We start from the raw sequence: 13,705 nt of genomic DNA, 5'->3' as shown, positions 1-13,705 counted from the left end.
GATCCCAGGGTCAAGGGTTCAGGGCCTCTATTCAGGCTCCCTACTCAGTGGGGAGCCTGCTTCTCCTCTCTCTGCTCTTCCCCTTCTCATGCTTATTCTTTCTTTCTTTCTCTCTCTCTCTCTCTCAAATAAATATTTTAAAAAAAGAGTAAGGAACTTAAAAATTGATAGGGAGTTCTTTTTGCATGCTAACTAATGGGCTTTGCTTCATGGAGGGTTATCAGATGGGGACCTGCCACCTTCACCAGGGGACTGACAAATATTAGTGTCTAGAGGGCCTCTGTTTCTCCTCTAACCTCTGGCTTACAGGAATAACCTGGCTGCTAGCATTCTAGAAGCCAAGGAGGGGATGGATCCAAGGGAAATCCTCACCATTTCATAGCTGACTTTCACTTGGGCCCAGTTCTTACTCCCATGATTAACTCCTCGTTGTGTTTTGTATCCACAAGTTGGAAGCTGGTTCAGTTTCTCTAGAGAGTTACTCCCTTTCCTTTATTAGCATGGGAAAATTAGTAGGGGCAGAGTCTTAGTGTTCTTTATACAGATTTATAAACAATTCTTTTGTTCATGCCCACAACCCTCCAATCATGGGTTGCAGGAAACTCAATTCCTCAGCATTTCCAGAGCTGTATTCTAGAAAGTCGCTGCATTTCTTTGGCCTGCCACACCTGTTTGGCCCCGGTATGTCAGGCAGTTTAGTAGCTAGCTTTTCACCTGTCAACTCACTATTTCCCAAATTTGTTGACATTTCTTTTTTTTTTTTTTTTTAAGATTTTATTTATTTATTCATGAGAGACAGAGAGAGAGAGAGGCAGAGACACAGGCAGGGGGAGAAGCAGGCTCCATGCAAGGAGCCCGACGCGGGACTCGATCCCCGGTCTCCAGGACCACACCCTGGGCTGAAGGTGGCGCTAAACCGCTGAGCCACCCAGGATGCCCAGTTGACATTTCTTTTTTTTTTTTTTTTTTTTTTAAATTTTTTTATTTATTTATGATAGTCACAGAGAGAGAGAGAGGCAGAGACACAGGCAGAGGGAGAAGCAGGCTCCATGCACCGGGAGCCCGATGTGGGACTCGATCCGGGGTCTCCAGGATCGCGCCCTGGGCCAAAGGCAGGCGCCAAACCGCTGCGCCACCCAGGGATCCCCCAGTTGACATTTCTTAAAAGGGGTTTCTTCCATTGCATCTGGTACTGTGGATTCATACTCCTCCCCTTCAGTTGGGTTTTTGAAAGGAAATGGAATTAAATGCATGTTGATCTGGCATGTTTCTACTTTTGATTTAGTATCCAGCCAACTGTATGAACATTTGTTAGTTTTTTAAAAAAATTATCTTGATTTTTGTTGTTGAGTTTTAGGAGTTCTGTATATATTCTGGATATTAATCCCTTATCAGATATAGGATTTGCAAATATTTTCTCCCATTCTGTCAGTTGCCTTTTTGCTGTTTATAATATCTTTTGATGCACAAAATTCTTTACATTATTGAATTTGATAAATGATTTTCCTACATCTTTTGAGATGTTCAGAAGACTTAAGTAATTTGTTAGTGAACTATACTAATATACTTTCTAATGTTATTACTGGTATGAAACCATTTTTTTTTCATTTTTTATTTGGTTTGCTAAAATTCAGGAATTTTGCATTTATGCCTTAAGTGAGACTGGCAATTTTCTTGTATTCACCTTCTTTGGTTTTATACTCTCTTCAAATATATTGTGAAGAATTGTTGAGCACCTTTCCCTCATTCTTTTCTGTGAAAGTTTGTATAAAATACAAATATTCTGTTTCTTGAAGGCTTCTTAAAATTTGCTAGTAATTATCTGTACAACTTGTGTATGTGTATATCTTGACTATTAATTCAGTATGTTTAATAGCATGATTTCTTCAGGTTTCCCGGTTCTTATTGAGTCCCTTTTAGTTGCTTATATTTATCTAGGAAATTGTTCACATTGTCTGTTTTCAGACTTATTGCCACAAGGTTGTTTCTAGCAATCTCTTAGTCTCTTTTGCACCTACCTGTAGGTTTAGGGTTTTGTGGGTTTTTTTTTTTAATTTTTTAAAAATATTATTTATTTGAGAGAGAGAGAGAAAGAGCATGAACCGTGGGAGGGACAGAGTGAGAAGCTGACTCCTGGCTGAGCCGAGCAGGGAGCCTGACGAGGGGCTCTATCACAGGACGCTGAGATCATGACCTGATCCAAAGCAGATGCTTAACTGACTGAACCACCCAGATGCCCCTGTTTTTTTTTTTTTTCCATTTCTAATATTATTTATTTGTAATTTTTTTTTCTTCAGAAAGAGAGAGTACTCATGGTTGGGGAGGGGCAGAGGGGGAGAGAGAGAGAGAAGGAGGGAGAGAGTGAATCTTAAGCAGGCTCCATACCCAGCACAGAGCCCGACATGGGGCTCCATCTCATGTCCCTGAGACAACCTGAGCCAAAATTAAGAGTTGGATACTTAGCTGACTGAGCTACCCAGGTGCACCCAAATTTTTGTCTTTTAGACCTATCAGTTTCTGCCCTTGAATTTGTTATTTCTTCTGTAATTCTGGTAATTTGCGTCTATTTCAGATGTCTATAGTTTAAGGAATACTATTTCTTTCTAATAAAGTGATCTTTTTGTCATTATCTAATGATATATTTTTTATCGCTAAGGATGTTTTTTGCCCTAATTTCTATCTTGTTTGATATTAACATTAATTAATTCAGTCATTCAGGGATGCCTGAGTGGCTCAGCAGTTGAGTGTCTTGCCTTTGGCTCAGGGCGTGATCCCGGGATCTGGGGGATCTCCCTGCAGGGAGCCTGCTTCTCCCTTTGCTTATGTCTCTGCCTCTCTCACTGTCTCTCATGAATAAATAAATAAAATTTAAAAAAAATTCAGTCATTAATTCAGCAATGACTATCAAGAAAGAACCTAATCTGTGCCAGGCATATCATGACCGGAACAGGGCAGTGTCCCCTGACCATCCTTATCATCATATATAAATTTTTCAACTTTCAGCCTTATATTTTAAATGTATCTCTTTTAAACAGTATTTAATTGATTAATTTTTGTTTTTCTTAGCGTTTATTTTCTTTTAACAGGGATATTTAATGTGTTTACATTTGTTGTGTTTACTTACAGAAATAAATTTATTTTTGCTGCCTTTTTTTACTTTTTTTTAAAAAAGATTTTATCTTTAAATAATTTCTACACCCAAGGTGAGGAGATCCCAATCCTGGGATCAAGAGCAGTATGCTTCACCAACTGAGCCAGCCAGGAGCTCTTTTTTTTTTTTTTTTTTTTTTCACTTTTTTAATGTACCATTGTCTTTGCTATATTTTCCTTCATTTCCTGCTTTTAATTGGATTTACTTAGCTTTATTCCTTCGATTTTATTTGTTTATGTTGATTTACAAATTACATATTCTAGTTTTTTCTTTTGGTGATTACTTTTATAATTTTAATATGTATATTTGATTTAACAAAATCTAAAGTTAACTGATAAATCTCTATTCTCCTTCTGAACAAAGTGTTCTAAAATATTTTAGCTTTGATATATACCCCTAGTCTTTCATGTCCTCTAATACGTTATCAGAGCCTACTACTTATTTTCTTGTTTTATTTTGTTTTCTTAGTTCTTTGTTTCAAGTGAGATGACATTATTATTGCTGCTGCTGTTCTAAAAGGCTCTTTTAGATTTAGTTACCTGTTTGCAACCTCTTGGCTCATCATTGTTTCTTGGATCCCACTCCCTTCTTCTAGACTTGGCCTCGTGTATTATGAAATATATTTCTGGTCACTTTGCTCAGAGAAAGTATGAGAGTTGTAACTTCTTTTACTCTGTGTTTGTCTGAAAAAATGTATTTATTTTACCCCTATCTTGAATGATAGCTTAGTTGAATTCAAGACAAAAAGTTATTTTCCTTTAATACTTCGAAAATATTTTTCCATTATTTGGGGGTTTTTGCTACTGGAGAACAGTATATTGTACAACAAAACATGTTTTTTCTTCATGAGTATTTAGTCTTTTCTGGATTTTTGTTTTTGTTTTGTGGTTTTCTTATTTAGGTGTTCTATAGGTTCACTGCCATATGTTTTAGTGTTGATTTGTGTTTAGGTCATGACTGCTTCTTCACTCTGAAAACTTAAACATTTCAGTTCTGAAAAATATAAGTCATGAATCCTCATTCTATTCTCTCTTAGATATACTCATTTTGCCCTTTTTGTTTCCTATCTTCATGACTTCTCTTTTTTTTTTTTTTGCATTTTAAGCCACTCCTGTTTTTTTTAATAGTATTCAATTTTTATCTATCTTCATGACTTCTGTCACCTACCTGTCTGTGCCATATTCTGTATGATTTCCTTTTATCCATCCTGTAGCTTACTATCTGATAAGAGAAGCAAAAACTACTGTTGTACTTATTAATTTCATGACTCTATTTTTTCCTTAAAGGAAATCAAATGCTATTTGATTCTCTTTCAAATTTTTATTTTCAGTACTGTCCCTTTTTTTTTTTAATGGTTACTATTCCTTCTTGGATCACTTTAATAACTTCAAACATATATTTCAGATTCCTCCTTAGGTTTTCACCTATTTCTAGTTCCCAGGTACCTAGTCACCCTTGCATTGTACTTGCTTACTCTCCCACCTGGTGGCTTATTTCTTCACATAATTGGAACTCTCTATTTTAAGCTCATCTTCAGCAGGGGTGTTTTTATCTCCAGGAGTCCAAGTGCCCTGGACTGTGGATATATTCTTGTAGCACTGCTTTGCATTTTTCTACTATACACCAAGACTTAGTTGTTTCAGGGTCTTGAATTCAAGTTAATTTTAATTTCCTTATGTGTAACTTCCAACCCATCCAGGTGGTTTAAACTTAATGCCTGCACTGCCCCTAATCCTTGTGCCAGGACTGATATCCCTCTGTGGCTACAACGTCAGTTCCAGGAGTTCCAGCCCTGGAATTCCTGCTCTTTCAGCACTTGAAGATTTCCCTTTACTTTTTCTTTCAATCTCAGCTATACATTTAATCTTAAAAAAATACATATATATATATATTTTTTTTTTGCTTTATATTATCCAATATATCTCTGTATTTTAAGTGGGAGTGGGTTCTGCATCAACTCAGCTTGCCATAAACCTATTCATATTTGTACTCCTCAGCCCAGAAGAGTAACTAGTCTGTACCAGATGTTTGATGACTGATTGACTGACTGACTGGATAAATGAATGAATGGATGAGTTTCTCACCTCCAGAAGCAAATGGAAGCAATGTTCCAGTGAGTAACAACCCCTGTCTCTCCAGGGGCATTGGAATAAGCGGAATTTACCTTTTTTTTTTCTTTTTAAATTTATTTTTTATTTTATGTTTTTAAATTTTATTTATTTATTCATGAGAGACACAGAGAGAGGCAGAGACACAGGCAGAGGGAGAAGCAGGCTCCCTGCAGGGAGCCCAATGTGGGACTTTCGATACTGGGTCTCCAGGATCATGCCCTGGGCTGAAGCGGTGCTAAACCGCTGAGCCACCCGGGCTACCCCTTTTCCTTTTTTTTAGAATTTACTTTTCTATGAAGATGTAAGTTCCCCGTAAACAAAATGAGGAAGAGAATAGGACTTCTTATGTGTTTTTTCTGTAAATTCTGGAACAATGGGAACATTTAACTGCCTTCTACTAGTTGATATCCAAAGATGGAGGGGAAGTGGGCTGAGGAATGAGTGCTCATATCGTTTGCTATCCTTCGCTGCGGTCCCATACTGCACTGCATGCTTTACCAAGAGGAGAGATTGAAGAATTGCAGAGAACAGGATGCTGGGCCAGTTTAGTTCCCCTTCTCTCCACTGTTTTAAGAAAAGCGTGCCTTTGATGAGCTATAGCTGTGGGCTCTTGTTTTCCTTCGTATGTCAGCCACCTTTGTTAGAAGCTGGTTATTGATGCCATGCCCTGTTTTAATTCACACTTCTCTGCTAATCAATTACAGCGTTTATCCATTAATCAGGCATTCTGACAGAGTCAATAACTGCTTTTTTAAGGATTTTGTGAGGGGCTGCACGCTATCCAGCAAGGAATAACATTCAGGAGTGCACTTTAAAACAGTGTGGCTTTCCCAGGCTGGTGGACTTCCGGAGCAATAAACATCTAGTGGGGATTTCATATGGTGGTTTTTTAATACATTTGGTTGATGGGATTTTCTCACTGAACACTTCATTAGCAGGGCTCAACATTAGTGAAGTGTGGACAGGTGTACCTCTGTTTAAGAAAAACAGAAACATCAAAAGGTAATTATTCCCTTCATGTATAAATGACTGCATTCACCTAAAAGTAGCATTAAATCCATGAACTTCCTTCACTCATAATAAGTGTAACAATATCTTCTTGGCAGTGGGGTTTGAGAGCAAAGAAACTGAAAGCCAAAATGTTTGGAGCTGCTACTAGATGAAAGCCAATCCAAAACTTAGAGCAAATATGTCTATAATTACAATGCGAGTCAAGAGGAAAATATTTTATAAACAAAAGCTGAGTTTATAAACAAATTTCCTGAAGCCAATCTTTTACATAGAGTGTTTTAAACCTTTGTATACATGTATTCATACATTTAAGCACTCCTAGGGCTTTATAATTTGTTACAGCATATTCACATGTTATAAATTGTCATGGAAATTAAACTTTCCCTTTTAGCAAGGGTAAGAAACAGAGGTGGCAAGGTTTAATTGGAGAGTTACAGTTTGGGTAGTTAAGTTTACCGCACATAATGATGGTAGTAACAGGTTTCAGTGATCTTTTTTTTTTTTTTTTTTTTTTATGACAGATGTACCAACATTTAATTGTTTTTCATCAAGGGTGGAGAGAAAAGACACTTCTGTAGATTTTTCAATTCTCCTACGTGTCACTTAGCTGTCCTCACCATTGTCTAAGCTCCTTTCTCTCATCCTTTTTGCTGCAATGAGTTGTGTCATTCCCTCATGATCAGCACTTTTGTTGTCTTTGTTTTTTGCTGTACCTCAGAAGTCCATCTTTTCTTTCATCTCCTTCCCATTCATGCATGAGGGAACAGTTGTGCCCTGTTGTGGGGATGTTCCGCTGGGTTTCAAACAGTAGGGTTTCTTTTTATTCTCTTCTAAGTAGTACAATGGGGCTGAATGTCTGTTGCAGAATGCACACACTAATATGCCAGGTTATTTGGTTTCTAAGAAGTCAATAAAAATACTACATTTAGTCTCAGCCCTTGGCTTGCTTTTTCCCTGTTTGCCTTTCATGTCTTCGGTTATAAATCTGTTTGTTTGTTTCTGATTACGAAATATAATCTTCCATATTAAATCAAAGCGTGGAATCAACAAACAGAAAAATGTTCCTGTTGGTGGAGTATTTTCACACTAGCAGATTTGGCAGTCTGCGCCCTCCCTTGATAAGAGCCTTGAAACAGCCGCCAGAGCTAATTAATGGTAGCTAAACTCAGAGTGAAGGAAAAAAAGAGTGGATCACAAGTTGGTCTTGGCAGAACTTTCCAGTGTGAGAAAGTACCACATCTCTGCATTTAGAGGTTTGCAACTTTGGCTATTTTTCCCCCAAGTCACCTTGCTTGATTGTTGTTTTATGGGGGAGGTAAGTATGAGCATGAGTGTGTATACTGTTATAAACACAGACCCAAAGTCCATCCCAGCAGTAAAAGGCTAAAGACATAAAAAGCTAGAGATGTCTTAAGACACTTTGTTCTCATATTCAGGAACAATCTTCAAAATCCTCCTTAATGAGGTCATAAAAGAAAAAAATGGAACAAGTGTTCCTTGTGTATCTCACTAGGGCATGCCATCAGGGTCACTTGCCACCAGTATCCTATTTAAAAAGGGATTGGGGTAGTTCAATCAAGCATTGCATTAAGAGAGAGACTTTGATTAATTCCTTCTCTTTTCTTTTGTGCCACAGATAATTTCAGTAAATTTGTGATACTTTCTGCTTAGCCATTGCTGAGGCTTAAAGTTCTTGATGCGTCATGCTGAGTATTAGCATTTATCGGGCCTACTTGGCGATGGTGAAGAGGAGTGTATGCTCCAGACAGCTCTCTAATCTTTGACAAGCAGGGCTGGTCTTTAAACATGACCATTATCTGAGATCTTAGTGTAGGGAAGTTTCTACTCTCAGGTTGGTGGAAAGAAATCTTGGTAAAAGAAGGAAAAAGACTCAACAGTAAGGAAGATGGTGATTTATCATGGTTAACTTTTTTAAAGGTACTGGATCTGCCTCTTAACTCAGAAACGCACAGCTTGGGTAAGTTTCAGGGATGGCTCTCAAAGGAAACAAAAGCAAGAAAGGGACAAGTAAGTCCTACCACTGTGTGCTTTCACTGAGGCTGCTGTGGGGGGAGTTGCAGATTGGCCCCCGCGATGGTCAGGATCAGGTAGGAAATTGGATTCTATTGTCATTTGTTTTCTCTTATTTACCAACTTTGTTTGTTGAGAGGCCATCGGAGATATGAAGGGTCATTTTAGCACTATGCTGCAGAAACCCAGGGTTGAATATTGTTAACTCTTTCGGTTGTTTTGACCTAGTAGCAAATTAGGGTATATTTCAAGCACTTAGTTAAAAAAAACTCAAGCACATACCTATTGTATTTTTATAAGCTGATTTCGAAGGGGTGTATCCTGTTTACTTTATTGCAAATGCAAGGTCTGTTAGGTGTCTGTATATTTAGGTGTCATTGAAAAGTTGGATTTGGGTTCTGATGGACTGGAACGGCTCCCAGGGGCCATTGTGATGGTGTGTAAATCCCTTTTTGTTTGTGGGTTTACTCACTGGACGCACTAGATCGGCTCTCTTAGGGCTGCTGCTTTCCGTTCTGATAATTCAGTCACCGCACATGCGCATGAAGGCAACAGGTTAATAGTTTTAAGAAGATAGTTTTAGATGTGTGCGCAGATAGAATCTCTTCGCTTCCAGTTAAAACATTTGTTTTCAGCTAAAGTGAGGTAGTTGTATTTATTTCATGAATTCATACATCAGATGTGTTTATATTAAGGCAAGTTAAGGCAAGATTTTAGAATTAATTTTAAAGTACATCTTATGACAATTACTACTGTCCTGCTAAAGATTTAATAGCCAATCATAAGAGTTTTTTAAATTATTAGTTTAAAATGAATAAGATATTAGATTTCTCATAGATTCTCTTTTGGTATTGTTTCCAGATTAAACACCAAAGCTGAACTTATTCATTCATTCATCGAATACTAATTATTAAATTCCTACTTTATGCTAGGCTCATAGAATTACAGCAGCATTGTTATCATTGTCAATATAATTGGTTTTTAACTCATTTTTACAGTGATTATTATAAATTGTGGAAACCTCTAAGTATTTAGTTTTTGATAATCAGCTTTAACTGTGGGAGTGAACATGTTCTCTGTGAAGCATGTCTGTGAATAGATTACTCAGGCCTGACCATAGTTCTTGGAATACTAACCAAAGTTACATGCTTGATAGATTTTTTTCTTTTTGTCTCTTTCAAAAAAATATTTTAAAGTTTATTTATTTCATTATGTAATCTCTACACCCAGTGTAGGGCTTGAACTCACAACCCTGAGATCAAGAGTTGTGTGCTCTCCTGACTGAACTAGCCAAGTGCTCAAGTAGATATTTTCATATTTGAAACTGTAAAGAGCCATGGAAGCAGAGTAGTGTCATGAAAAAGATAAAGGCTGTCATTTACTTTTTTTCTATCTGAAAGGGAAAAGCCACTAAGTCAAGACAGTGTGAGAATAAGTTCTCCGATTGTGGTGAAGGAACCAACACAGGGCTTTGCTCACAGTGACTCCTCTGTGAGTGCCCCACCCCCTGCTTATTCCCAAGAAATAGGTATCTACAGGGCATCCAGTGTTTGCAGTCTGATTCCCATCATGCATGTTGAGAGTCAGAAAGTTACTTAGTCATGCTTTCTCTGTGCCACCAAAAATGGTATGAGGATGTCCATTTGGAACCTCACACTGTGGAAAATCCTCAAAGACCTCAGGTTCAGGGAATACCTGCTTCATTTGCTTTATATGAAACACAATTGCATACATTTTGGTATTCCCTACAGTGGAAATACTCTAAATGCTGTTTTTTTTTACACAAAATCAGCATGAGAATTGCTGAGAAGAAAGAAGTCACAGCCTTTACTTTCTCAACAAAATCAAGCCTTCCACCACATTTCTTCCAGGGTTGCAGGTTCTTTTTTGGATAAAGGTCTCACAGGGCAGACTGTCTTCTCATATAATCGGAGGACTATGATCCTCTGGACTCCTCATCTTCAGAAACCAAGTGGGAAAAAGATTGATGAACACAAGCACGTTTCAGCCTCCTTCAGACCTCCTTATGGTCAAATCTGGGATCCAGTAAGTAGCAAAAATAGGTCACCTAGCAAATGAACTATTTCCTTTGAAACATAATGCAAGTGAGAGATCTAGGCTTAAACATAGACCTAGTTCTCTCTCCCATAGCTAATGTATAATAAATACTAGCTGAAGAAAATTATCCTTTTAACCTTATGATAGATATCACAGGGAATGATACCATTGCCTTTATTTATAGAGGATATTAGGATTGATATTGCAGATTCCATTATACTGCTTTTCATGTGTTTTATGATGAGAATTCCTCAAAATCCATTCAGTATAAATTGGAACCTTCTCAATACTTAATTAAAACCTAGAAGCTTGGGGATCCCTGGGTCCCCCACCGGTTTGGTGCCTGCCTTTGGCCCAGGGCGCAATCCTGGAGTCCTGGGATTGAGTACCACGTCGGGCTCCCGACATGGAGCCTGCTTCTCCCTCTGCCTGTGTCTCTGCTTCTCTCTCTCTCTCTCTCTATGTCTATCATGAATAAATAAATAAAATCTTAAAAAAAAAAAACTAGCTTTTTTGAGATATTCAAGACAGTGTTGCTTCTGCTTTGGTTTAGAATGCTGAAAACTTTCTGCATAAATAGTGCTTTGCTATTAGAGCTAGAAAAAAGCATAATGACAAGGACCATCTCATTGTTTTCTTCTTGTAGATCAAGTTGAAGGACTGTATTACGTGTTCTCACTCATTAATAATTGAAAACAAGTAGCACTGAAAAGAATGATTCAAAAAAAACTTTTTTTAAGATTTTATTTATTTATTCACAAGAGACGGAGAGAGAGAGAGAGAGAGAGAGAGAGAGAGAGAGAGAGAGAGAGAGAGAGAGGCATAGGCAGAGGGAGAAGCAGGCTCCATGCAGGGGGCCTGACATGGGACTTGATCCCGGGTCTCCAGGATCAGGCAGGCCCTGGGCTGAAGGCGGCACTAAACCACTGAGGCACCCGGGCTGCCCGAAAAAAATGATTCATACTGATTTTTCTTGTCTTTTCAAAATGTGAACCCTAGATGGGAGAGTGTGTTTTTGTGTGCTGTCAGTATGCCTTATATATTGCTGGTGACCAGCAAATGTACTCAGTCATTTATATGAAGATAATATATATGTGATCTTAGCCAAAAGGCCCTCCACTTATATGTCAATTGCTAAGCCTGTCTTTAATGGCCTTTTAGATTGGAATCATTTTTTTTTTTTTTTTATGATAGTCACAGAGAGAGAGAGAGAGAGGCAGAGACACAGGCGGAGGAAGAAGCAGGCTCCATGCACCGGGAGCCTGATGTGGGATTCGATCCTGGGTCTCCAGGATCGCGCCCTGGGCCAAAGGCAGGCACCAAACCGCTGCGCCACCCAGGGATCCCTGTTTTGTTTTTTAAAGATTTTTATTTATCCATTCATGAGGGACACACAGAAAAAGGCAGAGACATAGGCAGAAGCAGGCTCCATGCAGGGGCCCCGATGTGGGACTCGATCCTGAGACTCCAGGATCACGCTCTGGGCTGAAGGCAGGCGCTAAACCGCTAAGCCACCCAGGGATCCCTGTTTTGTTTTTTAAAGATTTTTATTTATCCATTCATGAGGGACACACAGAAAAAGGCAGAGACATAGGCAGAAGCAGGCTCCATGCAGGGGCCCCGATGTGGGACTCGATCCTGAGACTCCAGGATCACGCTCTGGGCTGAAGGCAGGCGCTAAACCGCTAAGCCACCCATGCATTCCTAGATTGGACTCCTTTTTCAGCCATCTGCTTGAACCAATTATGCTTTAAGGAAAAGACACAGGAAGTGTCTTTGATTGATGTTACTTACTGTAAATGTGTCTCTGAAGCACAGTTTTATCTGGTCAGTAAGATGTCTGCCTTTGGATACATGGGTCTGTTTTGGCTGAATATCCTCAGAGTTTGATGAACTCTTGAAATGTACATAAATAGGATAGGAAAGAGAAACCATGAAGATACATCTCCAGCCCTTCCCTCCCCTCCAGAGGGAACCAAAGAAAAGTGCAGATTGCCATTGGCCCATGGACTAGACACTCCAAAGTCATTGAACTATTCTTTTTCTTTCTGTAGGTTAACAACGTATAATTTTCTTCTGTTTACAAAAGTTTACAAAAAAGGAGAAAGAGGAGCACTGCATCCTGGACCACTGTCAGCTTGTACTTGAGTGTTTTGCATGTATGACTGTCTTGACCCCTAGATGCCACTGCACCCCACCCCCTGCCCCAATCAGTGCTTTGTTACTATTGTCAGTGTTGTTGCCAGACTAGCCCCTGGCTGGACAGTGTCAGGGCCTGGAGTGCTATCTTTCCGGGAGCCTGTCACCATAGCTGTGGATCTCAAGCTACACCAGCAGGTATTCAAGAAACTGACCTCCTAGTTGGGCAGTGAAGGTGTCACATTCCTGCTTTAATGTGTTCCATCCAGTATCTGGGTCTACGTCTTGCAGTTTGACTAATGTATGTAGTAGAACTGGTCTGCATCCAGTCTGCAGGTGCATGGACAGTGTGGCAGGCCTGGTGGCAAGCAGGAGGCACAGCAAATGGGCCCTATGGGGGCAGCACCAGCACCAGCCAAGTCTGCACAGAGAGCAGTTGGCTACATCACTGATCTCTTTGTTAGTTAGGATCAGGGATTGTCACTTGAAGCACTTGCCCCTTTGTCTTTCCTCAGTACAGGCCATACTAGGTTGAAGAGGAGGGGCAAAGTGGTTCTCTCCCCATGCAGGGATGGGTGGGATTGGGGGACAGGGCAGCTTCTGAGCAGTAGTTTGTAGAAGGAATGGCGACACATGGGCCCCAGAGCCCAGGGAGCAGCAGAGTAGCCCAAGATGATTCTGTAGGGAAGCCAATGTACAAAGGCTACAGCCTGGAGTCTCAGTGGAGAAGACCATGGAACCCATAACTAGGAGCCTGAGAGAGGACCCCTCCCCCAGGAGCCCCAGAGTGAGCTCCTCTGGTCAGGGTTCAGGAAGGAGGGTCATGGATTTGTAGTACTTTGTTGGTATAGGCCAGATACTGGCAGGTTGCGCCATAGTAAGAAAAATAAACAAGGATGAAAAGTTATGTGGATTAGTACAGTCAAAATAGGGCTAGCAAAGCCTGCTTTAAAAGTTGAAGGTGAGGCAGCCTGGGTGGCTTAGCGGTTTAGTGCCGCCTTCAGCCCAGGGCCTGATCCTGGAGACCCAGTATCGAGTCCCACGTCGGATTCCCTGCATGGAGCCTGCTTCTCCCTCTGCCTGTGTCTCTGCCTCTGTGTGTGTGTGTGTCTCAGGAATAAATGAATAAAATCTTTTAAAAAATTATTTTAAAAAATAAAATAAAAGTTGAAGGTGACTTAGGGCACCTGGGTGGCTCAGTGGT

The 13,705-nt window shown here is 39.7% G+C and overlaps 1 protein-coding gene across 5 annotated transcripts in view; it reads left to right on the top strand.

Moving 5' to 3' along the window:
- Window positions 1–13,705, top strand: part of CLYBL (citramalyl-CoA lyase) — a 285,596-nt gene that overhangs the window by 99,530 nt on the left and 172,361 nt on the right. Inside the window, exon 2 of one of the 5 annotated variants that reach the window (XM_041731043.1) lies at window positions 5,149–5,264. The exons of the other annotated variants lie outside the window; for them this stretch is intronic. Coding sequence (XP_041586977.1) covers window positions 5,248–5,264 — 17 coding nt within the window. The 5' untranslated portion in view covers window positions 5,149–5,247. The remainder of the gene's footprint in view (window positions 1–5,148; window positions 5,265–13,705) is intronic. 5 annotated transcript variants of the gene reach the window in all.

Source organism: Vulpes lagopus, chromosome 16 (genome assembly GCF_018345385.1).
Source record: "Vulpes lagopus strain Blue_001 chromosome 16, ASM1834538v1, whole genome shotgun sequence".
NCBI lineage: Eukaryota > Metazoa > Chordata > Mammalia > Carnivora > Canidae > Vulpes > Vulpes lagopus.
This window is presented reverse-complemented; position numbering and strand designations above follow the sequence as displayed.